The sequence below is a fragment of the Triturus cristatus genome, chromosome 2_1 (genome assembly GCF_964204655.1).
Source record: "Triturus cristatus chromosome 2_1, aTriCri1.1, whole genome shotgun sequence".
NCBI classification, from domain to species: Eukaryota; Metazoa; Chordata; class Amphibia; order Caudata; family Salamandridae; genus Triturus; species Triturus cristatus.
This window is the reverse complement of record NC_140581.1, coordinates 699,107,552-699,132,841: the sequence shown is the minus strand read 5'-3', so window position 1 is coordinate 699,132,841 and position 25,290 is coordinate 699,107,552. Positions and strand designations below refer to the sequence as shown.

Here is a 25,290-nt window from a genome sequence, read left to right as displayed (position 1 = left end):
CCCAGGAAGAACTGCTGGATGTACAGGGCGGGTTTACCAGGTGTAATACAGCACACAATAATGTATGGCACAAGCTTCTCAGAAATAAGAAATACAAATTCAGCATTGTGTAACATAATAACCTACATTCTGAGGCAGCTGTCCTGAGATCCAGGAGACTGAAATCGCTTTGACAGGAGTCAATCGGTGCCATCATTTCTGGATAACGTCATTGTCAGGATCTCGGCATACGGGGGCCGAACAGAGACAAGATTGGGTGTTTTTTAAGAAGAGTTGATGAAATGAAGAAAAGAACCAACTGAGCGCAAGAGGCTGAAGTAACTGGACTGTGACTGTCAGGAGACTTTGTATGACTAGGTGTTCAGGTTTACAGAAAAATTCCAATGTAGAGGCAAACAAGAATAGTGAAGCTGTGGAAAATGTGTTCCTGTGGAATTGAGGCGTATCAAGAGGATTGGGCCTGTGCATTAGCATATCTTGTAACTCAAGGGTTAGAGTGGAGCCGCACACAATTCCATAACAACGAGGGTTTCCTGCCCCTGTTTCTAACATATAGCATGTATTTTGGACCAGAGGGGGAATTCCCAAAGGAATTGGGTAAAGTGATATGGAGGATTATTAGATCTACTAGCCATGGTAATACCATAAGATTTTGGACGGGGTGGGAGTGGATTGAAAAATGTTTGCAAAAAGGGGTTATGTGGAAAAATCTAGTGAAGGCCTAGGCAAGAGAGAGGGTGAAGCTGGACCATAAGTCATGCAATGAAGAGGTTGGAATGATTTATATGTTGCTCTGGTTTAGGGACAGCTAGAGTCAACAATGGCAAAGGTGGGGCCTAGACCAACCACTACCAGCTTTTTCAAGACTTTCTGGAAGAGGAGAGGCAGACCGCGGCTCCGGGAGGAAACAGGTGGATGCTCTAGGAGCTCTGTCTCAGGCTGTACAGCTTCTAGTACAGGTGGGAATCCAGGGGAAGCTCTTGCTTGCTTTGGAAAGTTCTCAATACAGCCGAGAACGGAGGCTGGTCTGTGAGGCATATTGGGTGTACAGGCGGATACTTTCAGAGGTGCTTCTAACTGGAGTCAACACAACCTAACAAGGGCCTTAGTAATAAGGTTGAGGGGTGTGTTTCAGAAAGATCCATGCTGTACATGCACCTCTTTTTAAAGATGGCTCAAAATTCTATAATTCTCTTCATGAATTGGGTTGTTATACAATGACAAGGGTATGTGGTGTGCACTTGATCGATCATACGTGGCGTGTAGTAGGTGCTATTCGGGAAACAGACGCATGTAAAGCATACATTTAATAATCTAATTTATAGTTACATCATTTAACAGTTTGTCTCCGGGAAGAATATTTAATGCGATTATTCCATTGTGGGGAATCCTCACATTTAGGCAAGAAGAAATTCTGAGACGGAAATTGTAATTTCACACTATTATTCAAATACCAGATCCCGAATAAACATTTTTTCTAAATAATGTTATCACAATATGTAATACCCACGACTTCTTCCTTATTTTTACACTAAGTATTAAACGTTCAACCTCCAATACAGTCTACTCTAAAAAATCATAAAACAATCAGACCACAGCTGCTTTCTCTCACTTATTCTCGGAAAGAAACAATGACAGCTGGAGAACGCTGCTGAACTCGGTCTGCTCTTTACAATAAATTCTCCATTGTGTGTGCTGCACTGTGCAAAGAAATATCATGGGACCCACACGCTAAGGTCTTGCAAGGGTCAAGTCTTATTTAAGCGTCAACGAGTGTTTCACAAGATTGCAAAGTGTGTAAAAGTGTCATACATGTGCAATTTACACCTGCATTGTGTATATATGCAATCCCATTGAGATTGACCTGGTAGCCCACGCCCACCAGCCATGGGGCAATGTAGATTTGGTTCACGCTCCTAAAGCAATTCATTTCGGGCATTCACATGCACGCTCTTTCCACACTTATCTGTGCACAAGTCTGATTGTGTTACAGGCACGGGGTCTGAAAAATATGAGGATGTGCACTAATCAGGCCACTTCTTTCAGGATGTGTGTGGGAGGGCTGCCGTTGTGGGAAACTAAACTTGAAAGAAGACAATTATACTGTTGAGACAAAATTATGCTTCACAATTTCCCTAAGCCGACCCCTCTGTAAGGTGCTTATTCCATACATTATGTTTAAATAGAGTGGAACAAATAAGCACAAGACACCATGCGTTTAACTGTCTTAAATATACGTTTGAATTAAGGATGAATTGCTCGATAATTCAGTCCACAGTGACGCCCGATTGTGCGTCTTTGTAAGCGAGTGTAAATATGTGTACAGTATTTAACACTCATTTAATGTGCTTTCCACCAGCATTCATTTTAGAGGCTGCACGACAATGCTTTAAGTCTGACGCTATGGATTTCAGAATGTTGAACAATTAATTCATGCACTCTAGCTCCTTGGCTAATGCTCCAGTCTCAGAACATCTGTAGGCTATACTAATCAGCCCTCAGTGGCGGCTGCTCTGCTAAGGCGGAGGAGCGCTGCCTCACTGCTCTGGGAGCAGTGTAAAATGCAAAAATAAAATGATAATAACAGAATTTATTTCTGTTATTATCAAGTTATTTTGGTATCAGACGGGTTGGGCGGGGCAGGGCTGGGCTCCCATGACGTCCGGGAGGAGGAATGGTTGGTGCACTCCAAAGTGGCATGACTGCTTGGCTTCTGGGGCTGGCCAAACAATCATGCACACTTTTCACGTTCCCTACCAGAATGCATTGCACAGCCTGATTGGGAACATGCCCAGCCTCCCATTCCCCATCTGTGCAACCAATCAAAATGCTGCATTGCAAGGGGTTAAGCAGTGTTTTAGTAAAGATATGTTGTTTTGTGGGGTAAACTCCTCCCCTTTTTTTGCCTCTACATATGCTAAGAAACAGGATACCAAAGTTCTCATTCCACTGGAGGCTCACTACATGTCTGCATAGAAAACAAGCATTTCCAATGCAATAGGTCTCGCATTTGTAAAAATTAGAGCTTTTGCCATTTAAAATGACAATGTTTTTTACTTTTGCGTTTTTATTTGCTGTTGAATAATTATATTTGCAAAGCAGTATTGCCATTGATATTTTTAACATCACCACCTCTAACTTTAACAAATGGGAAAGTGTTATAGGGAAAGGCAAACAATAATCAAATTCCCACAGGAGCCCTGATGTGAAAACGAGCTGGAAATTCTAAAAGAACCCTGCTGCATGCCTATAATGTTACTTGGAGGAAGACCGGCATTTGTTGGACTGCAATTGTAAGTAAAAAATTAGGCTTTTGTTGCTTGAAAGAAGTAGTAGACAGTTGACTATCCACAGGGTGTTTTGTGAGGTCCGAGGGTGAAACAACTCGTAGGTCATGACTTGGTATTTAACTTGTAAGGTGTTCTATATAAGAATAAAATAAATGGCTAGTGAACACATCGCTCTACGTGGCTTCTGAGAAACAGCAAATCCATGCAAAATCCCCACTTCAAGGCTGATAACCAATCTGGTTTCTGCTTGGCGGGCTTCACTGCACCTCGGATCACTAGAAAGAAGGCAGAGCGGAGGGGCGTGGACGTGACTGCTAGTGTGTTCTGTGGCTCGATTCTGTGACGTGCACACAATAAAAATGTTTTGCTGTAAAACCGGCTTTAACAAGCGATACATGGGCATGAATAAATACACAAATTGTATCCCAAAGTGTGACTGTTTTACAAATTCAAAACCGAATCATTCAGACTTGCGCACCCGGTGCTAAAGCGCTCCTGAGAGGGTATGTTGTACAAGCATGCCAATAACGGTATTTGTTGTGCCTTTCATGTGCAATGCAGTGCAAACAAGAAGTAACTGCTACAATTCACTTCGTGTCACAAATGTGTAGACAGCATGTATTGCAGGCCTTCTGGGCCCCAAGGATGACGGCCAAAATAAGACTGCTGCAGGGGCGGTATATGCGCAGAGGGTGTAGGGAGGGCTTTTAACGCAAAGGGGAATCAAAAGTGGGAAACCAGTGACGCCAAAAACAACAACAATAAAGATTTTTTTAAGTTATTACACATAGGACAAGCGATTGCCAGGCATCCGCTGTTTATTTTTGCATCGCGCTTTCACTTTAATGTGAAAGCCAGATGCAAAAATAAACACGCAGCTCCCTGTCTGCTTTTTTGTCCGGCCCAATCAAAGAGCCGGACTGGCACGTGCAAGGCAGCGTGACGAAGCTTCTGATAAGAAACTTCGTCACAACAGCCGTAATGCAGGCGAACCAGTCCGGGTGGGCCGGTCAGGCAACCTGGAAAGCTTATTCCCAATGGCGGCGCACCATTTAACATAAACGGTGACGCAAGCCAATGGGAATAAAGAGGCGGGGCTTCAAGCCTGTTAGACCTGTCAGCCCTTTGGGTGGTCCCTCCTCATCATTATTTATTTTGTCCCACTTTTGCCTCAAACCCTGTTAGAATTTTTCCTTTTTGGGAACCACCAGACTTTTTAGTGTTGATGCAGGGTCAGGGAGCCATTTTCCCTACCCCTGGAACTTCTGTCTGAGGGCCTGAGACACAAAATGGTGGCCACCCATTGTCACCTGTGACATCATCAGAACCCACTGGAGATTTCTAGAACCTTCCGTAACATTCTGGAACCCTGTGACAGAGGGAGAGGCAGTTTAGAATGTTGGGAGGCCATCTCAGAGTGGCAGTTGGCACCTGACTAGAGAGGAGAGAGGACCAGTTCAGAAGGAGGTCGGAGTAAGGCAGCAGGGGTGGAAACCAGTGCTTGGAGTGGGGTCCAGAAACCCACCCTTGATGCTAGTCCCTACTGACCAAGCCCAGCCTAGAGCCCTGTGTGGGATCAAGATCAGAAAAACCATCTTAAGGACCTAAATATTGTGAAGAGGCCTTAAAGAGGAAGAACAGCAAGTTCCTGACCTGTTCAGCAGTGCTCTCCTGGAGTCCTGACGTCGAGAAGCCTGGAGACCTGGAGCCCGAGGTGGAGAAGCGGCGCTGACAGAAAGCAGACGTCGTACCCGGAGCCGCCAGAGGTCGAGTGAGGGCGCCGACGGAGGTCGTGGAGAGGCACCGGAGGTCGAGTAGGAAGTCACCTGAGGTCGAGGTGAGGCGTCGACGGGGGAAGTGAAGCGCGCAGGAGGTCGGGAGTGGAGGTCGCACTCCGGGGTCGCCTGAGGTCGAGGTGAAGCGCGCAGGAGGTCGGGAGTGGAGATCGCACTCCGGAGTCGCCGGAACCCGAGGTGGAGCCGACGGAGGTCGGGAGTGGAGGTCGCACTCCGGAGACACCCGGAAGCGGGGAGACCGTGACCCTGTGACGCCGGAACACGACATCGAGCCAAGGCCGCCCAGCGACATCGATCCGGAGCCGCCTCACGGCACCGACCCGGCGTCAGGTAAAGCAGATCGACGCGACATCGAACCGAGGCCGCCCAGCGACATCGAACCGGAACCGCCAGACGGCATCGACACGGCGTCAAGTGGAACAGATCGATGCGACATCGAACCGGAACCGTCTCACGGCGTCGACCCGGAGCCGAGCGGAGCCGATTATCGTGAAAAGGGCAGTAAGTGGTAGAAAGGGCATCTGAGGCCCTGTGGAGCCCTAAAAGACCATTCTAAGGGGCTAGAGGGGTGTTAGAACCAGCCTGGGAGTGCCAGGCGTGAACTGAGACTGGTGCAGTGACCTTTGTGAGGGGTTGTGTATTTTGGGAGAACCAGATCCTTAGGTTACCCTTATTCTACCTCAGTTCAGGCCCAGCCTTGACCAATCTAGGTGGGACACCCCCCCATGTCACAAGCTGTACTTGGGCATAGTAAAACCAAACTACCTCAGGAAAGTGATGTGAACTGTAATGGTCATTAATTGTGTTATTTAAGTTATAGAAGGTGCTTTATTTATTGACTGTATTTATTGTCTGACTGTATTTATTCCTGCATTGTATTTATTGTCTGACAGTATATATTAGCCATTGGTATTTATTGCACCCCTATTTATTCCCTGTTTATTTATGGCCTGATCCTATTTATTGAAACCCCACTGTGGTATTATTTATTTGACCTGCCCTTTTAAAGGAGAATCGTATTGTCTTGTATTTATTTTATGAACCCTGCAACTAAGAGAAAATAAGATAAAGACAATCTACTTTCTTTCATAATTTTTACGGTGTAGTGTCGTTTTTGGAACGGATGAACGCATGGTTATTGTGAGGGTGTGACGTACGCTTAACACGGTGCCTGTACCCCAACCGCTCGAGCCAAGCTACCGTTGTGCTGGGAACCTGGTGACTGCTAACCCGGTTGCCCGGTTTCCAACTAAGCCCTTTTCAGAAAGTACTCATATCCATTAAATCTCGCCGAGCGAGCTAAGCATGTGCGCAGCAACGCTAGGCGAGACCTAAAAATGATGAAGTAGCAATACTGGTTATGATGAAATAATTGTTTCCCCCACAATGGTTTCTGTAAGTGAATGCAACATAATAAATTATGCGAAACATAAAAATATAGGTATGAATATATGTCTGTCTACTGTAAAGAATGTTCAAATTTGTCCACAATTCACAAAAGTACCAGTAAAAACACAATGTTCCATATGGTGTTGCACAAAATGGCCGCTAGAAGCACAACGTGACGTATGATAACGCTTAAGCTACTTAAAAGTGGCGTGGTGTTGTCGTATACTAAGCCTGACGATTGCATCATATACTTGGAAACGTTCTGGTGAGCTGCAAGCTTACTGCTGTCCTTGAGCCGCTTATCAGAATAAGTAAAATGTGTCTTTTAAATTTGGGACCTAAAGAACGATATTCCAAAAGTAATCCCACTGTGAACACATTGGGTTCCTCAGAATTCCTTAGACAAATGATATCCTTGCAGAAGCAGTCCTCAAGAAGATAGCTCATATGATGCTTCAATTCAAGATCCTACAAAGCCTCTCAAAGACTGCAGGAACCTAGTGTGCTCTTGCGCTCCAATCCTTGTCGCCAGTGTGAAAGAATCGCAGTCTTCCAGGTGGGTATTAATAACATTTATTTTTTTTAAAGGTGCAAACCATAAGAGATATTCAGGCTTCAACAGCTGCAACAGCCATAGTCAACGACGATAGCATCTTCGTTAAGAAACCACTCAACATTCTAAGAATGCCACATACATGAGTTTATAGGTCACAGGTAATGCCAATAGGTAGGCCCAGGCTCAGTTCCAGGTTAAACCCCACCAGAAGCATGAAGATTAATTCAGCTGGAATTAACTTTCCACAACTGCTTTATGTGGAACACACACGCAAAATTCAACAGGCATCACAAATTCTCAACAGTGACACCACTCTGGAGGCATAGACAAAGGAACACTTGGCTTTTTCAGGCCATCATCATAATTGCTGGTAACTGGAGAAAGGAAAGATGAGGACACTAACTTCCGCAGAAGAATGTAGCAGGGGTCATAGCGCATTGACATTGTGTGAAAAATAGTCACAAGGAGGGGTGAGAAATGTATGACGGCTTCAGCTCAACAAAGGCCCATAGGGATTTCATGTACAAAGAGATTTCTTAAAGGTAGTACAGGTTGCCCAGTATGGGCACTCAAGTTGATAAGTTGGCAAGAGTTGTGAAGTAGTTAGGGGATCTGACAGGGACTGGTTGAGATGCAACACTTTCCTTTGTACTCTGACCATATAACTAGGTGACTGATACCTCTATTACACTGGCCTATGAAAAAAAAGGGTACTCGTTCGTCCTCTTTATTGATGCTGCCCCTTTGAGCTGTGGGACAAAAACGTTATTTCTAGATTAAAGAACCTTCAAAAAGCTCTTGGTGTACCTATGCAAGTGAAATGTGTTGGCTGGAACAACTGGATGGTGTATATTCCTTTGTAATCATCAGAAGGTTGGATACCCTTCAAAATTGATTTGGACTTACCATCATCATCAAAGTGTGGATTCAACCACAAAAGACTTCTGTTCCAGATGAGACTAGCTGATTGACCACATGGGGTGTGGCAACAAATGGCTTCTAAAAGTACAGGACAGTTCAAGAGGCTGCCAGTCTTCTGCTTCATGCATTAGTGTTATTAGCGTACATATAGCCAGAGGTAGCATCTGTGGGTTATCTTATCAAAAGGAAGGTCTTGGTATTTGCAGAGAAGGTGTTTCGACAAGATGGAATTGCAGACTTTTTTGTCACTGGTAATGAAAACTATATAATGTCAAATGAGAGGGTTTTTTGGAAGAATCTAAAATAAAGAATGTTGTACAATCACCAAGGAAATGGACAGATGGAGAGATTTAATAAGTTGATTAAGGAAGAGGGTCAATTGGCCCAGAGGGCTGGTATGGATTATTTCAAGGTGAGGGATATTTTTGGGATGTGTGGTATAACAAAAACTACACAGTGACTACCAGGGGTAAATCACTTTGAAGTGATGTGGGTGATTTAAGAGAGGGTTAGATGGTAAGGTTACTGAGGAGGGCTGTGAAGGGCCAGTCCACTAGCTAAAGTGATTTTGTCGTATAGGAATGGGAGAAAGTACTGGAACCTAAGATGTTTGGCAAAATGTTGACAGTTATGAATACATGCCAACAGACCCTATTCAGATAGAAGACTCCCAATTTTTAAAGCCCAAAATGGCTTTATTTTAACTGTATGCAGTTAATCAATGAGGGAGATAAATTCCCAAGATGTATTTTTCTCTGCCTCCCTCTTTCCTGTTTTGAAAGGTTGGCATGTGTGGTTATGTGATGAGAAAGGAGATATCACGAATGGAAACATTAATACCCCTTCCTACACAGATTTCACAAGCTCTGTGGGACAGACAAACTGCTTCTGACAAACTAAAATAACATTTCCACTAGCTGTGCAGATCCAATAATACAGACGCCATGAACCGGTGTGTAAAATGCAGACTATTTCAGTGTTCTCACTCCCCTGTCCTATCTGCCTCGTGCGCCATGAGGGCCTGCTCTCGAGGTCAGACAAGGATGACATGTGTATGCAACACTCACTCACAGGCATTGATAACAATGGAGGCCTCTGCAGGAGGGATGGAATGTGATATATATCCTTCATTAAGGGGGAGACGTAGGTAGCAGCAGCCACGGCTCTGGCTGTCGGGTAATTTATTGTCCTGTGAGCAGCCCCTCAAAGTTCAGGGACGAACTAAAAGTGGTTTCACTTTAAAAGCCTCCTCCATCCGTGGAGCTCAAAACACTGTTAACAACTAGACTGGCAAGTCGACAAGGACATGGGTCTAGCCTGATCAATCATAAAGAAACTCTGCTTCAAAGATAAACTGAAGTTTTACTGTCTTACAAACTAATGCTTCTTTCAGGCTGCGGCTGTAGTTTTATATTGGATCTTCTTCGCTGCAACTGCAAATTCGCTTTATACATCAGCGCTTCGTGCTCCACAGACGGGGAAGCAAAACAAATGTGCCCTGTAAATGGAAAGCGCTGCAGCGATAAGAGCCGTGCTGCTGCCACTAGCGCCGGGGCGAAGATGGATAGGGTTCAGGGGGCGCGGGCAATCACCCTTCCGAGAGAGGCTGACTTTCGGAAAGTTTGGAGCATTAAGTGAAACAAACATGGCCTTCTCTGAAGCGAGATAAGTCACTGCTTCCATGAATCAAAGGCTGCTAATTGCTTGAATTTATGAGGGTGATTAGACGGCGCGGGATGCGAAATGGGACTTTTTGAAATATGTTTCTTTTTACAGTTTGGTTGCCGAGAAGGGTGTCTGGCGCAGTAGCAGAGGAACACTAGCGGCCAATAAACCAGCTGTCAGGCAGAAGAGAAACACATGGGGATGCAGGGTCCGGTTCTCTTAACAGCATCGCAGACCGAGGCCTAGGACACGAGTTTATGCATTTGCAGAATCCAAATGCATACGCCATGCACATAACAGATTTCCAGGCCGACTAATGGCCCACTATACGTTCTTCAATGGCGACTGCACGGCGGAAAATACCGACCCCTGCACCATAATGAAATATGAGGGTGTACCCAATACTATTTAACTTGAGACCTTGGAGCCTGGTATCCCCTCCTTGGCAAAGTTAGTCATTATATTCAAGAGGTACACTTCAGGAGAACTTACAACGCCTTATAGTCTCATAGTTTGATAGAGACAACGCCCTTCTCAGAGGGTCTTAAGACTCCTACCTGACTTCACTGAACAGCACCTGCACAGGGCAGCCTGGCTCGGAGCCTGGTTAAATATGACCAGAGTACCCTCGCCAAGACAGTACACACTTCTCTCGCTGAATGCCACTCTGCATGATTGCTTATGGTACCTAGAAAGCAATACATTACCAACACACCACACTAGCTTGCCAAAAAACGTCAAACTGAGGAGGCCAATGCACCACAGAGAGCCCTCTCATCTGGTGGGAAAAGAAAGTACACAGAGATAAGAACCTGAATAAAAGCTGCACACTCAGGTACTTTAACATCATCGCGCCAAAGCTCAGACCTGCTGACTCACTCCAGAAATCCAGAAAGGACCTTAAAATGCACCTCTCCGGTGACAAATGACTTTGTTATGCTGAAGGGCTGTGTTATCGGGACCAAAAGTGAGTGTTAACATTGCGAAAGTTCCTCCTGGTGCAGAGCAGCCGGCGTGCCTTGGAGAAAATTGATCTCAAGTTTATTGACACCACCTCCAAGATTGGCCATGGTCGTTTCCAGACTGTTGAGGAAAATAAGGCTTTTATGGGACCACTGAAAAAGGACCGCATCGCCAAAGAGGGGACTGCATAATTCACTGGATAGTCTGGACCAACAGTTGTTGCTCTGCAATATGCCTCTATGTTAATAAAAAATATTTTGGAAAAAAAAAATGCACCTCTCCAAGGAACATCCTGGTGCCTCTGTCCCCGAGTCGAACTATGGCAGGCCAGCACCCTTTTCCCCAGTAATGCACATGATCAGGACTTGTTTCCCATTCCATACTACGTACAGATTTCCTTCCTAGCTACAATTCAATACCTACCTACATATATCCAATGCGAAAGGCCCACTAACACGTAAGAGGTTGTAAAATGCGCATATTTAGAGGGTTATGTATTGCGGTCTCTTTATTTGAAAACGGGTATATTTTAGAGTTTTGCCGTCGCACTTCTGGATGGCTGTATAGAGTAAATGGTTATATCAACTCTAATCATATGATTATGGCTGTGTCATGAAATTCTGAAGCCAGTTCGTACGAACATGTTAAAGTGCGAATGCATAAATGACTTTCAGTGAGTGAATGAGAAGCATGCAGCACATCTAACCACTGTAATTATCAGGAGAGGCGTATGGGGAGAGGAGTTGGCCTAACAGTTAGGGCGTCCGTCCTTGACTCTGGGGACCTGGGTTCGGGTCTCAGCAATGTGATTCTGGGCAAAAAACAGTCATCTTTTTTCCTCGTTTTGCAGGCGTGGGTTTTAGACATGGGTGTATGCGACACTAAATTTAGGGGGATGTGGGGAGCATGGACAGCCTTGGGGAGAGCCGCGCTAGTGGTATGACAAGTCTCTAAGAACCCGAAACATGAGCCAAACTATCAAAAGATGTAAATCAGACCACACGTCACAAAAAAAAGATATATGATGAATTAAAATATATAATTCTCAACATTTGTCAATGTCTTAGTTAAGTACATAGGATTATATAACTGATTTGAGTAACACTTACTGAAAGTAATGTTTTAAACATGAAACACTCGAGATTACCCCATGCCCTGACGATGTTGCTACGAGTTACTAAAAATGTCAGTTTGTCATGTTCTCTATTTATATAGCCTATAGTGTAATTAAATGTAAATAATATTTATATTAACCATATATTTCTGGCGTTTTCATTGAGCACAGATCCAGGAACAAATTACTTCAAAGTGCTCTTAAGTAGTGAAATAAAGCGATGGCTGAGGATCATGTAATTTGGTCAAGTGGTGAAGCTGGGACTGGAATCCAGGATTGCATGCACTTCAGAGACTGCAGGGTTACAACTAACACCAGGGGACAGTACTTTGTGTTCGGTTATTCAATTACTGTTAGTATATGGAATTCAGTACATGTATTACTCCTCAAATCAAACTGACACTATACACACATGTGTTTAGGTTTAAGATGATTAAAAGATATGATTTTCTCTTTTGAACGTTTTCGTAGACACTGAAGGTCAAATATAGCGAAATAACACACCTGCTTCAAGTGTCTCCTTGAAGAGCTGTAACCTAAAGAGAACTCTTTGTGAGGGCATCAAAACCTTTCTGTTTTTTGTGCCAATGATTTAATTGAGGTCATTGAGAGGTTGAGCCTCAGCTTAGTCAACAAAAAACACACAAAATAGGTCCCTTGTTCTACTGGCTTGACAGAACGATTCTAAGGCTCAACACCTCCATGACCGACAATTAAATGGTTAACAAAACAAAGATGTAACAGAACCCCTCGGGTTACAGGCTGCAAGGGGACCAGAGATGCGCCACATGGCTTCAGAAAGACATGTTCCTGCTGCAACTGTTTATTGTTTACTTCCCGCTTCAAAATATTGGGGATAGTGACCCCAGCGGCCCCTCCAAACCTTAAGCGGGGAGACGGGGGGGGGGGGGTTAAACATCCCCCTGTCCTGCGCGGTTCCCACTGCCATGGTTTTACACGGATATGTGCATAAGAGTGCTGTGTACAGGAGTGAATCAGTAGCATGACAAGGATGCCAAGAGCTCTGGTGCAAACAAGGGAAATGGGCATTTTGACTGCAGTAGGCGAATCAAAATACAGCAATTATCAAGGTTCAAAGCTCCCCAGGGCACTGTGCCCCGGTGCCACTGCACCTGCTGCACCCATGGTAGCTAAGTGAGTGCCATCTGTCAGGCAGCACCATGGGCGGCACGGGTATTTGGATGTCAGTCGAGCCGCGTGTTTACCATACTTGACATTGAAGTTGTGCCTGCGCCTGGACGTTGCTGGCTCCCTACCTTTGAATCTTCGCTGCTCACGCCCAGCTCGAGGACAGCGCGCGGAGAGGTCATCTTGGCCTGGGTAGACTGGGCCATCTGCAGGTTCAGCTGCCATCCAGTTGTCTCGAGCTAAAAAAGAAAAGTGTTGATTAGCAGGGCTGTAGAGGCAAGTGTCGAGAGGGATTTGTATCATTCCTGGAGCCCCTGAGTGAACGCGCGGCCAGTCTAGGGCAGGGCGGGCAGGGGTGCGGCACAGCGCGCATACCCCGGCCCGCAGCACCTGCCAGATGCCGGGTCTCGCTTGTAATGTTTGAGAGCCCAGGCGGCGGCAAGCGCATTGCATCAGCACAAATGCGGAGAGTCCCCACAGCTGCACCGGCGGCACGTGCGCATAAACCCTAACCCACGGGTGTGAAATGCAAACATGAAAATAACATGAAATTAACAGCGGCCGCTACTGTGCCCCTGACGGTTGCCTCGAGGTGAAGGCAAGACGCAGGCTTGGTAACAGCCATCAGCTGTATCGCCATGCCAGCTTACGGACACTTGGCGTCAAGAATGCCGGAGGGGCAGCTGCACCCTCACACGCAAATGTCACACGCATTCGGGATCCTCCCACGATCGATCAGCGTGAAGGAAGGGCGCATCTTGGCTGTCCCCTCAGCGAGAAAGATGCTAGGCACTAGAAGCACGAGACAAACAGTGGCCCCGAGATCAGAGGCACTGGCATCTCAAATATGGCGACCGAGCAGCGAAGCACAGTCCAATTGCACAGCCTTTCAACAGCCACACAAAGACAGCTAATGCGCTCGAAAAAATGCCACCCCTTCACAATTATTAACACTTTATTAAAAGCAAGAGGAGGTATATGTGCAGAGACAAACTACCCCATATCTAGTTGGAGGTTGTACTCTCTTCCACATATGACCTATACATTTAGTGTTTTGTCGCACTGCTATAGCGCCTCGCATTCCTGACAATGTGCGGTAGTGCTTTCTGTGTGACAACAGGAAAGGCTACTTTGGTGGTTGTGCATTGTCGATAGAGTGTGGATTTAGGATGTGCTCTATGTGGAATTAAAGCCTTTTGATTCATACGTGCGGTTTGCAAGCGAACTCCGTCCATGTCAAGGTGAACTGGTTGGTGCTGCACTTATACATGGAGGAATGCAGGGAAATGCATGATAATTGGAATCACGTTTTTGTGTTTGAGGAGCGCCCCTCTGTCAGATGATGGCAAGGAAATAAAAAACAATACTGAACTCGCCCTAGGGTTAGTTTTAAAAGACACAAAACACATTTATTCCTATATTGCCTTCTGCCAGTTATGCATGGAGCAAGGAATCGTCACCAGAGCAGCTCTAACCTCGCACTTATTCATAGAAAGATTAGGCTTACGTGAAAAATAAATCCAGTTCCTTAAAACTACAAACCCGCCGCTGAAAACAAAAAATGCACAAAGCTTAAAAAAACACACACACAAAACGTTCAAAATTAGCTAAAATAGCTTGTTATCCAACGGGCATAACACCTGTGTTCTTCTGGCAGTCTCTGTAAAATAACTTATTTTTAACTCTACTGAGTATATAAGATAACTAGTTGGTGAGAGGTAGGTATGGAGGTATCGGTGGCCTGGAATCGCCGATTCTTGCCGGTATTACCTTACCACACCTAAATCTAGACATTACAGATTTTTGGTTACAGAATAGGAATAGCCTGGCCTAACGGCTAGGGCGCTCGACCTCGGACCTGGGGAACTGGGTTCGAGTCTTGGTAATGATGCCGATACCGGAACATTCGACCCATGCTGGGGAACCTATCTGAATGAGGACTCACTGCCAGTGGCCGGGACGCTTCAAGAAGGGACAGGAGTGGTGCCCCGGCAGGTCGTTGGTTTTCGCCGCATCCCTGGATTGATGGTAGTGACTGCGGCTCAAGGTGAGACTGGGCCTTTGTTTTCGAGTGTGGCCCAGGTGGCACTGCCAATGGTTGAGGGCTCAGCTGGCTGGAGTGCCCGACGAGACTTGGTCCAGGTGCGGACCTGGAGTTCGCGTGAGGTTCTCGCCCAGGCTTGAGAGGCTGGGGCCTGCACTGCACCCTCACCCCCTGAAGGCACAGCAGATACTGTAAAAACATGGTTTGTGGGGCCCTGACCTCTTGTGATTTAGGAGATACACTGCTATAAATGTTTTACATTTCAGTTAATATGGCACTTTAAAGTTTAGTGTATATACTGCATATTTGTATGATAACTACCACCCTGCCTTATGCTTGTTTCCGGACTGTGCCTCGGCATTTCTTCTTCGGCCCGAGTCCTGATTGTATCTCGGAATTTTCTACCGTTCAACCATGCGCCCACCTTACCACACCCGGAACTCGAATCTTGTGCACTACGGACCCAACTCCTGGTCCATCAACTACCCAGACAAAATGACCAGTAATGCAAAAAAGAACTTCAAGCATAGTACTCTAAAATAACACCCTGAAACACTCATTGTAGATAACTACCACACAGCGACCAACGTCAACACGAAAACTAACTTCATTTTCTACACAAATCGCCCGGCTAAATGGAAAACCACCTTCTCTTTTCACCTTCAAGTCGCCAAGTCAGTAATCACTCCCTATGGTGAAAAAATCTCCACTACTATCTCCCCGACCTTCAAAAGGGAACTCACCATCTCCAGAACTGGAACCATTCTCATACAGGCCACCGACCCGCACCTCACCACTTTTGACCGCCACTTCCCCACACTTCTTTCCTCGTTAACTCAACTGAGCCGTCAAACCATATCTCCCCAACCCACCATTACCCTTACTAATAACATGGAACCGATCCCTTCTCCCTGCCCTGAAGAACCTCTCTTCAACTCATGGACATCCACCATCACTCACTATAATCACACTACCCCTATCATTACTCTCTGCCGCCAAACACCCACAACTATTACATCTACTGAGCACACCAGGAACAACAAACTCACAATTAACAAACACCACAAGACCGATCTAGATCTTGACAGCTCGGAGTCTAACATCTGCCCTCCCACGACCGAAATCCTGACAGGCACTCTCCACTCGACCCCTGTTAATCTGAACCCTCCCTCACAAACTACCTCTTCCTCCAACACAGACCCTTTCCCGACCCTTACTTCCCCCATGTCCAACGTCATCTCCAATCCAGTGGTCTCTCTCCCCCCTACTACCATTGCACACTCCCCCTCCGATGTACCACATCCACAGAAACAACCGGTCTCCACCGATTACCTCACTGACAACCCCCGCGACATCCCCATGGCTAACGTCGTCACCAATCCTATAAACTTCATTCCCCGGAACTCTGACTTCTTACCCAGAATTTCTCTCCCTCCTCACTTGGACAGTAGACCCTCTACTCCTCCTTTGAACCCCTTGAATGGGAGAATTACTAATCCGGCTCCCCGCGTCCAACCTCTCCCCTCTCCTAACCCCACTGATTCCATCCAATCCCTGACCCCTGTTCCCTCTCTCTCCAAAGACCCAAGTAATTCTCTGCCCCTGCCTAAAACAAACTTTTTCAGCTCAATAGCACAGCAATTGAACAGAATGGAGCTGAAAATGAACTCCCTTGCTGCTGATTTCCTATACTTACAACAAGATCTTCTCAACAGGACCAAGCCGCCGTGCTCCCTCCCCCCAGGTAGATTTCCTCCCACCCCACTCAATACCGCTCTCCCTTGGCCCCACAGTGCACCCCTCGTCCCTCCAGTCCGTCAGCGAGTCAGGCACTTCGACCCAACCGGGATCGCAAACCCTTTTCGATACCGAAACCTGATGAGATCAACGACTCTTACCTCGCTTCGAGCCAGAAGTCAGCACCTTTCCCCATCCCTGTTATTATCGGCACTAACAGAATTCCTAAAAATGTCCACTCGCCTAGACCTCCTGCTCAATACTCCTCTATCCACCTTACTTCCCCCATCATCGAGGCTCCCCGTCCTCTGTCTTGCATGCTCAACTGCAGATCAGCAGTACAACACGCCACTGACATTGCTCAAGCTCTACTCGCTGAAGAAATTGACATTGCTTTCCGCACTGAATCCTGTCCACTCCACCCCCATCCTTGACATTCTCACCCCTCCAGGGAACACCATCATCAGACAAGACAGACCGATCAAAACAGGGGGAGGACTAGCCATCATCCACAAAGCAGGAATACAGATTACAAAACTTAAACCTGCAGAATCCCTATCGTTTGAAAACCTGGGTATCAAACTCACTGCCAAGGGCACCTCACCCTTCAAATTCCACACCATCTACCACCCTCCTGGAGAGCGTACCCTTTTCCCCGAAGAACTAACAGACCTAATATCACGGTTTTCCATGACAGACACTAAAGACATGTTCCTGGGTGACCTCAATATCCACTGGAACGACCCAGAAGACTCCACTGCCCAGAACCTATCCAACCTACTTGAAATATATAACATTAAACAGCTCTGCAATAAACCAACTCACATCAAAGGTGCAACACTGGATGCCATCATTACCAACAATGATCTGGTCTCTCTGAGAGCGATTTCTCCCATTGACTGGTCCGACCACCACCTCATTCTGTTCAAGATTGATGCACTTGTCTTCCACCAACCTATTCGCGACGACAAACCTAACCTCTGGAACAGAAATATCAAAGCAATCCCTTTAGCCGAACTTGAATCCAGAATTCATGACCAGCTTCAACTCCAACCCTCATCATCGACGGCCGATGACCTCACTTCTCACTTTAACTCAAAAATGACAGAGGTTCTAGACCAAGTAGCTGCTCTCAAACTCAAACAATTGAGGCGAACCAAATCTAAACCCTGGTTTAACGTGGATCTGAATCAGGAAAGGCGTCAACTCAGACAAACGGAAAGGTCTTGGAGACTAAACCCCTCGACCTTACACCTAGCGCAACTTAGATCTGCTCGGCAAGCATACAAAAAACAAATTTTCAGTGAAAAGGCATCTTTCTTGCGTAGCCAACTAGACCTGGCAAAAAACAGACCGAGAGAACTCTTTAACATTGTCAAAAGCCAAACTAACTGCACTCCCTCTCAAGAAATCAAAGCCACCAATGAGCGTTGTGAAGAAATTGCCACCTTCTCACTAACAAAGTCTCGAAAATTGATCAATCCTTCATCCAAACCTCTAACCCGCCTTCCCTCTCAACCTGCCCCACTCTAACCACCCCTGATCATTCAGAAAGAGTTCTTACCAAGGACAATCAGGCCTGCCTCCAGCTAAAAAACAATGCGCATTGGTCCGACTTTGAGCTAATGTCGGAAAATGAGGTTTTCAGTATAATTTCTAACCTAAAACCTTCCTTCCACACTATGGACCCTATCCCATCCACAATCATAAAAGAATTTAACCACACCATTTCCCTTTCTGGACAAAAATCATCAACGCCTCTCTCTCCTCAGGCTGTGCCCCAGACTCCCTTCAACTTGGACAAATCACACCCATTCTCAAAAAACCAGGGGCCGACCCTAATGATCTCAACAACCTCAGACCTATCTCCAACCTCCCATTCCTTGCAAAAACATTGGAGAAATGCGTTCTCCACCAACTCAACAAACACATTGATGACTTCAACCTCCTCGACACCTTTCAATCAGGATTCAGGAAAGGCTGTAGCACGGAAACAGCTCTGCTCAACGTCTCGGACGATATTTACAAGGCTTTAGATGAAGGTGATGCCTGCCTACTCATCCTTATTGACCTATCTGTGGCATTCGACACAGTAAATCACCCAGCGCTTCTGGAAACCTTGTCGAAGCGCTCCGGCATCAATGGCACAGTACTAAAATGGTTCACCTCCTTCCTTCAACACTGCTCGCTACAGCGATGGAATTCTACCACACACGAAGTAGGGTGTGATATGTACAGAATAAGGCTGCTACAAATGTATACTATAATGTCTTTGTACCGTGAAATCTCGAAAATCAATAAAAAGTTTTCAAAAAAAAAAAAAAACACTGCTCGCAACAAATTAAAATCAACTCCTTTCTCCCGAAGCCAACAAAAGTCACACTTGGGGTCCCGTAAGGCTCGATCCTCTCTCCGGCCCTCTCTTCAATCTTTTCATGGAGCCCCTCACAATCATCTTGAAAAAAGCTGGTGTGAATTACCACCTTTACGCTGATGACACCCAAATCTATTTCAAAATCAAGTCTCCCAGCGACATCCAACACCTCAATGCCACTCTAACAGAGATCCAAACTTGGTTCAACGCTAACCACTTAAAACTCAATCCAGATAAAACAGAACTAATCCTAGTCTCTCCAAAAAGCAACCATCGTCCAATCCAAGAGTGGCACAAGAATCTGGTCGCCCTAAACTGCCCCATCGTCCTATTCGACTCAGTTAAGTCTCTAGGCATCACCCTTGACAAGAACCTATCTTTGGAGGCCCACATCAAAAACTCTGCAAAAAAGTGCTCTTTTCTCTCTAAAACACCTCAAGAAATTGAAACCTTTTCTTCCCCATGATGACCTCAAGACAGTAGTCCAATCCCTAGTTCTCTCTAAAATCGACTACGGGAACGCCATCCTAACAGGGACTCCAAAAGCCCACCTAGCCCCTCTAAGGGCAGTGTTGAACATGGCTGCTCGACTCGTATCTGGAGTAAAAAGATTTGATCACATCACTCCAGCTCTCAACTCCCTCAACTGGCTTACCATGGAAGGGAGGTGTATTTTCAAACTGGCCTGCATCACACACAAAACCCTTCACTCTCCGGCCCCTAACTACCTGAACAACAAACTGGTAAGAGCAGGTCAATCCAGATCGCTGAGAAGCTCCAACTCACTCCTTCTTATTCCTCCGAAACTGAAAAAGAAAACCACACAATACCGATCGTTCTCTGGCAACGCTCCCAAGATGTGGAACGCTCTCCCTAGAGTCCTCAGATGCAACCCCTCCTTCTCCTGTTTCAAAAGGGACCTGAAAATCCATCTCCTTAACACATACTTTCCTGACCAACGTCAACTAACCTAGTCTTCAATATCCGAGTTTACTCCTCTCTCTTGACATTCTAGGATAGTTGGTGACCTGACAGACCAGCGGAGGTGCTAGGGCTCAGCCCCACTGCTCAGAAAAGCAGAGTTTGACATCGGGAGCGGATGGTCGGAGCCCCGCAAAATGGTGGCCATAGGAGAGAAATGACAGAGCAGCCCCAGAAGGTATACGGCCCCTGCGGCGGCCCCAGAGGAGAACATTAGGGCATAGTCCGATCTCCGACTCCAGCAAACCCCCTCGGAGGGACGCGGCTCACCAGACAGGGTCAGATTGAGGTGCACCCTAGCGCCGCCAGAGCCCTCAAAATGGCGGCCGCCACCTCCGGAGGAGCGGAGATCCCCGCTGACGATGTTGGCCGCTAAGAGACTCACCGCCGCATAGGGGAGCCTACATCAAAGCACCCTCTCCGGGAGCGGCAAGAACTACACAGCGGCTGGAGACCCCTGACATCGGCCCATGAGAGGTGAAACGAGGGGGCTGGTGGTGCAGGGCAGCCGGCACTACTTCCCACACTACAAGTAAGTGAGAGGGAAAGAAGGAGAGGCCATGTGGAGCTCATATTGAGGACGGAGACATCACTTGCCTGGAGAGAGCTACCAGCCCGCATGGCTCCTCACCCAAAAAAGGATCAATTGGATGTGCCTGACGTTAACATGGCCGCCAGTGCTGCAGCATTTTCATAAAGATCACGAAAGTGATTCCGAGGTGTCCCCCCCCTCTGGGGTCCCTGCTCATCATCACCGAGGCGAGAACAGAGGGAGAGGCCCCGGAACCTGCGCCCCAATTATTGATGCACTTGGATAGAATCTGGCTGGGCAAATATGTATTGACTTTTAATATAACGTCTAAAGTAGGCTAAAGTAGGCTATCAGTTGATGGATATTAATTTAGAAACCATGGGAGCACAACACACCATCAGCCAAGATTCAGCGATATAAACAATCTCCTTTGGATGTGCAACAGTCTGATCTGCCTGGACTGACCCGTTCACTGATACCTGAGATGGTGCCTCCACTGTGGAGATTCTCTCTGTAGAAAGCCTGACATGTGATCCCTATCAAGTGTCTTGCCTTCCAAGAGTCCTTAGTAAGTGTTACTAATTCACAATCCAACAGGGTGGCAGCTGAGGCTGATGGGTGCCTGACTCTAACATGGCCGCCAGTTGTGACTTTTTCCCCCCCAGCTGAAATCTTCCTTACATAATCCTACCAGGACTGTTCCTGACCGCAAGATGGCGTCTGGAATTCATTCGGACCATGGTTTCTCCACCCCCCCACCACCCCCACACAAATTTGACAATCTCTGAGTACTCCTGATCTCCATCCTGACAGCGGAGTCCGAGCACTATGTCTGACGCCCGGTGGAGCTGCTCTGTTCAGCTATTGAGGAGAACGACTTTGGTTCATCCCCTGACCGTCACCTACCCAGCCGGACTTTGGGCACATTTTTTTCTCCCTGTCTCGCCCACCCCCCCTTTATCATATTTCTGTAACTTTGCTTTTTCCTGGTCTCCTATCTATCTATCTGTTCCCATTTAGCACTCTTTCTTTCTTTGTCTTACTTCCTTTGCTCCTATCCCCTCTCACCTGAATCTTTCCCCTTGCCCGCTACACTGCCTAGCCCCCTGTCCTTTTGTGCCCTTTGACCAAGCACTCCTTCTCCCCTTGTTGGGGAAAGATCCAATACTTATACTCTGGAGTCTCAGCAAACCCGCTGAGAGAGTCCACAGCGCCTAGGGAGCCACTCACAGTTGAGGTATGGTATGGCATCCCTTGCCAAAGCACTCCCTCTCCTCTTTTTGGGGAAGGATCCAGTATGTAGGCCTTGGAGTCTCAGAGACCCTTCTGAGAGAGTCCACTGCGTATAGGGAACCTCTGGCAACAGATATGGGGAAATGATACCACTACCCCTGGGATCACAGCTTACTGGACTTTGGACGCAGCTTTGACTCGTCTACCGGTTTGTGTCCCCGTCACCCTCCCCTCCTCTTTCCATGCTGTGTCTCTCACCCGCCCCTCCTCTTTCCCTCCTCCATTCTCTGTCTACTTCTCCTGCTCCTACCCCCCTCCCCTGAATCTCTCCCCTTGCCTGCTTTTTCCCTTACGTATATGTCCTTCTGGTTTGTCGCAACCTTACTTGTCACAATGTTGCCAGGCTCCAATAACTGTGTAACCTTTGTAACGATGTAACCTGCAATTATGGTCTGATACTCATGTAAAGCGCTCTGATACCTCCGGGTCTAGCCAGCGCTATATAAAACCTTTAAAATAAAATAAATAAATAAAATAAACCACCTTATCTTCCATGCTGTATTTTTTTCATCCCTGATTTTGCTTCCTTACTGCCTGCCTACTATGTAATGCAATTTCCGTCTGTTTTTCTTTACAGTATGTATGTAAAGCGCTCTGATACCTACGGGTCTAGCTAGCGCTATATAAAACTTTTTAAATAAATAAATAGTTAAAATAAATAAATCCTGTGATTCTGGGCAAATCACTTAATCTCCCTGTGCCTAACAAAAGAATGAATGTGTGTCCTAATGTAACGTAACTTGTGCTATGTAAAGCGCTCTGATACTTGATTGGATTCGGGTCAAGTTCGCGCTATATAAAACTCTGCAAAAAAAAAATAGCCAGGCATACCTAGACTTAAAGAGCTTCTATCAACTGTTTTCCTCTGATTTCCAGGACAAATCAATAAATATTTACCACCTATTCTCAGCAGGTGGTACACTTTTGTGTTGGTGGGAGCGGGCCAGGGACGGCTTCCAGGGTGAGAGGAGGCTGTAGCATCACTGTGGAGGGAGGGGAACTTTGCCGGCTCCCTTTTAAGGGTGGGCGTAGTTCGCGAACTACGCGAGCTACGCGTAGCACTTCGCGAACTGCGTAGTAACATGTTCGCACTGTGCAAGATGTTGTTTTCAATGATTGCACAGTGCGGACAAGCAACCGGCACTGTGCAATCATTGAAAATGGCATCTTGCACAGTGCGAGCTGTAGTTTTCTGCTGCTCGAGTAGATTTTCACTCGAGCAGCAGCTTTCTCAACGCGAACTGGTAGTTACCCATCGCGAGCGGTCGCGAGCATACGCGACCCCTCGCAATGAGAAACCTGACCTCCTCGCGTTGGGAATCTTGCCGGGAGGTTTATTTTCCATGCTCGCGATCGCCAACTTGATGTTGCTGATCGCGAACAAGGAAAAAGTCTCGCCGGGATGTCATTTTGCTTGCTCGCGGTCGCCAACTTGACGTTGAGGACCGCGAGCAAGCAAAAAATGACCGCAGCACTACGCAACACTATGCTACGCGTGTTCGCACTGTGCTACGTGCAGTTCGCGTAGTGCGAAGTAGCGCGAACTTCGCAAACTACGCGAGCGTAGCGTAGTGCTTCGCCCAGGCTTACTCCCTTTGTGGTGCTGGACGAGGCAGACAGGCCAGCCATGGGCCTGGGAGAGCTGGTCCTAGGCCCAGGGCGCCAATATTCCGAGGGGCGCTGCAGGCTGCTGCCTGACGTAATGTCATACAAAAAAGCAGATCATCCCAATTGGTCTCAATAAGGTCCCGTTCGAGACGTTGTAATCTGCCATGCAGTAATGTACCCCAGCGTAATTGTTAACACCCCATCAACGCACTGCCCTCCTCCCATCTTCCTCACACCTCCTGCCTTACTTGCACTGCAACGACCCCTCGCCCCCGGGGCCCCACATATGTTCTTTGCGCCCAGGACGCTGTCCCTGGTCAGTCCGAGGTAGGGCCTGCCTGGGGGCAGATATGGCCGTACCGTGCCGCTGCCCGCAGCCCCTGGCCCGCTGCAGCTGTGGGTTTACCGGACAGGGAGCAGGTAACACCGGGTCTGGTGTTTTCGGATCAGATAAGATAACTTCAGGTCCCGGAAAAAACAGACCTCTCATAGTATAATGGGGGAGAGATAAGCCCACGCCCCCAGCCCCGAGATCAGGGTCACTACCCGCCACCTTGTAATGAGGGTCTAAATATGTCCTCAATTAATTAGGTCTGCCTCACTACTCTGAGGATTGCTATTCATCAGATGTGATAAACAAAAGCAATCGATTAACAGCGACTGCGAGTTTTCCCGTTCAAATGACAGGCAGATTGTGGGGCTCATTTCCCCGTCTCCATCATGGCCTGGTATTTTCCGGGCCTGTTTTAGCCTGGTAAATATCTTCAGGTGTGGCCTATGGGAGACTCCATGGCGTGGGAAAAATCGGGCCCACTCATATTCGCGACACACGTGCAAAAGGAGCTTGCAAAGGTGTTGCAATTTGATGACGCACTCACAATCACTGGTTTTGTCTGAGAGACAATGTGGCTGAGCATATCAGCAAAGCCTGTTACAACAAAGACCTAATGCTGCAAATCTCATGCATACTATGCGGTGCTATTTTGGATATATTCGTACATCATTTTCGTCTGGCATTGTTGAGTACATATAAATAAAGTTCACATTTGTGAATGGAACACATTGTTCTCCTGTTTATAACAACCTATATAACGCTTCAGATTAACTAAACTGTTGTGGCATCTGCAAGTTTTAATTTGCACCACTCTGACACTATTAGTCCCAAGTAAAGGCTAAAATGACACCACCTCCTCTGAGGCCCATGGTGTTCCCCCACAGCCATCCCCTTTGTAGGCCTTCAGCCTCCATCTCTGCACTTTATCTACCTGCTCTTTAGTTTAACTCTCCAAAATGCAGTCTAGCCCACATCGGAACAATGTTAAACAGCCTTATGGCACTGCAATGATTTAAGAATTGAGTCTTCAGTCCTTATGTTCAGCCTTGAAAGTTATGAATGCTTTATTCCAATTAGCCTCATTCCAATTAACTGGCACATGTTTCGTCGTAATCAAGACTTTACCAGGGCTCTCTATCTATGCAGACTGTATAGTGCGAATTTTCTTGCTAATACGATCCTTCCCTCGTAATCCAATTCAATCCCCAATTATTCACGTACAAGCCAAGGACGATACACCGAAAGGGTTCTTTTCTCAGCAGACTATATGATCCCAAAGTATTTACACACTCTCCTTCGTGCGGTAGGTCATCAAAATCAACGTCCTGGATACGTGTCAATGTCGGCGCCCAAATAAAATGACAGCCTCCCTTAGTGAGTACGCGACGGTTCATGGCATTCGGCTTCAAAACAAAGTCAGAAGGCCCTGTGGGTTAGCGTTGTTTGTTACTGCATCCATCATACGTGCTCAGCACTTAACATCTCTGACCAGGAGAACACGTCCCTATGACTGCTCGGGGAACTGAATGGCCACGTATTACGGG

The 25,290-nt window shown here is 46.7% G+C and overlaps 1 protein-coding gene across 1 annotated transcript in view; it reads right to left on the bottom strand.

Moving 5' to 3' along the window:
* COMMD10 (COMM domain containing 10) overlaps nucleotides 1-25,290 on the bottom strand; it is an 836,536-nt gene that overhangs the window by 628,467 nt on the left and 182,779 nt on the right. The window contains exon 5 of the mRNA XM_085632645.1: nucleotides 12,972-13,082. Within this exon, the coding sequence (XP_085488771.1) occupies nucleotides 12,972-13,082 (111 nt within the window). The remainder of the gene's footprint in view (nucleotides 1-12,971; nucleotides 13,083-25,290) is intronic.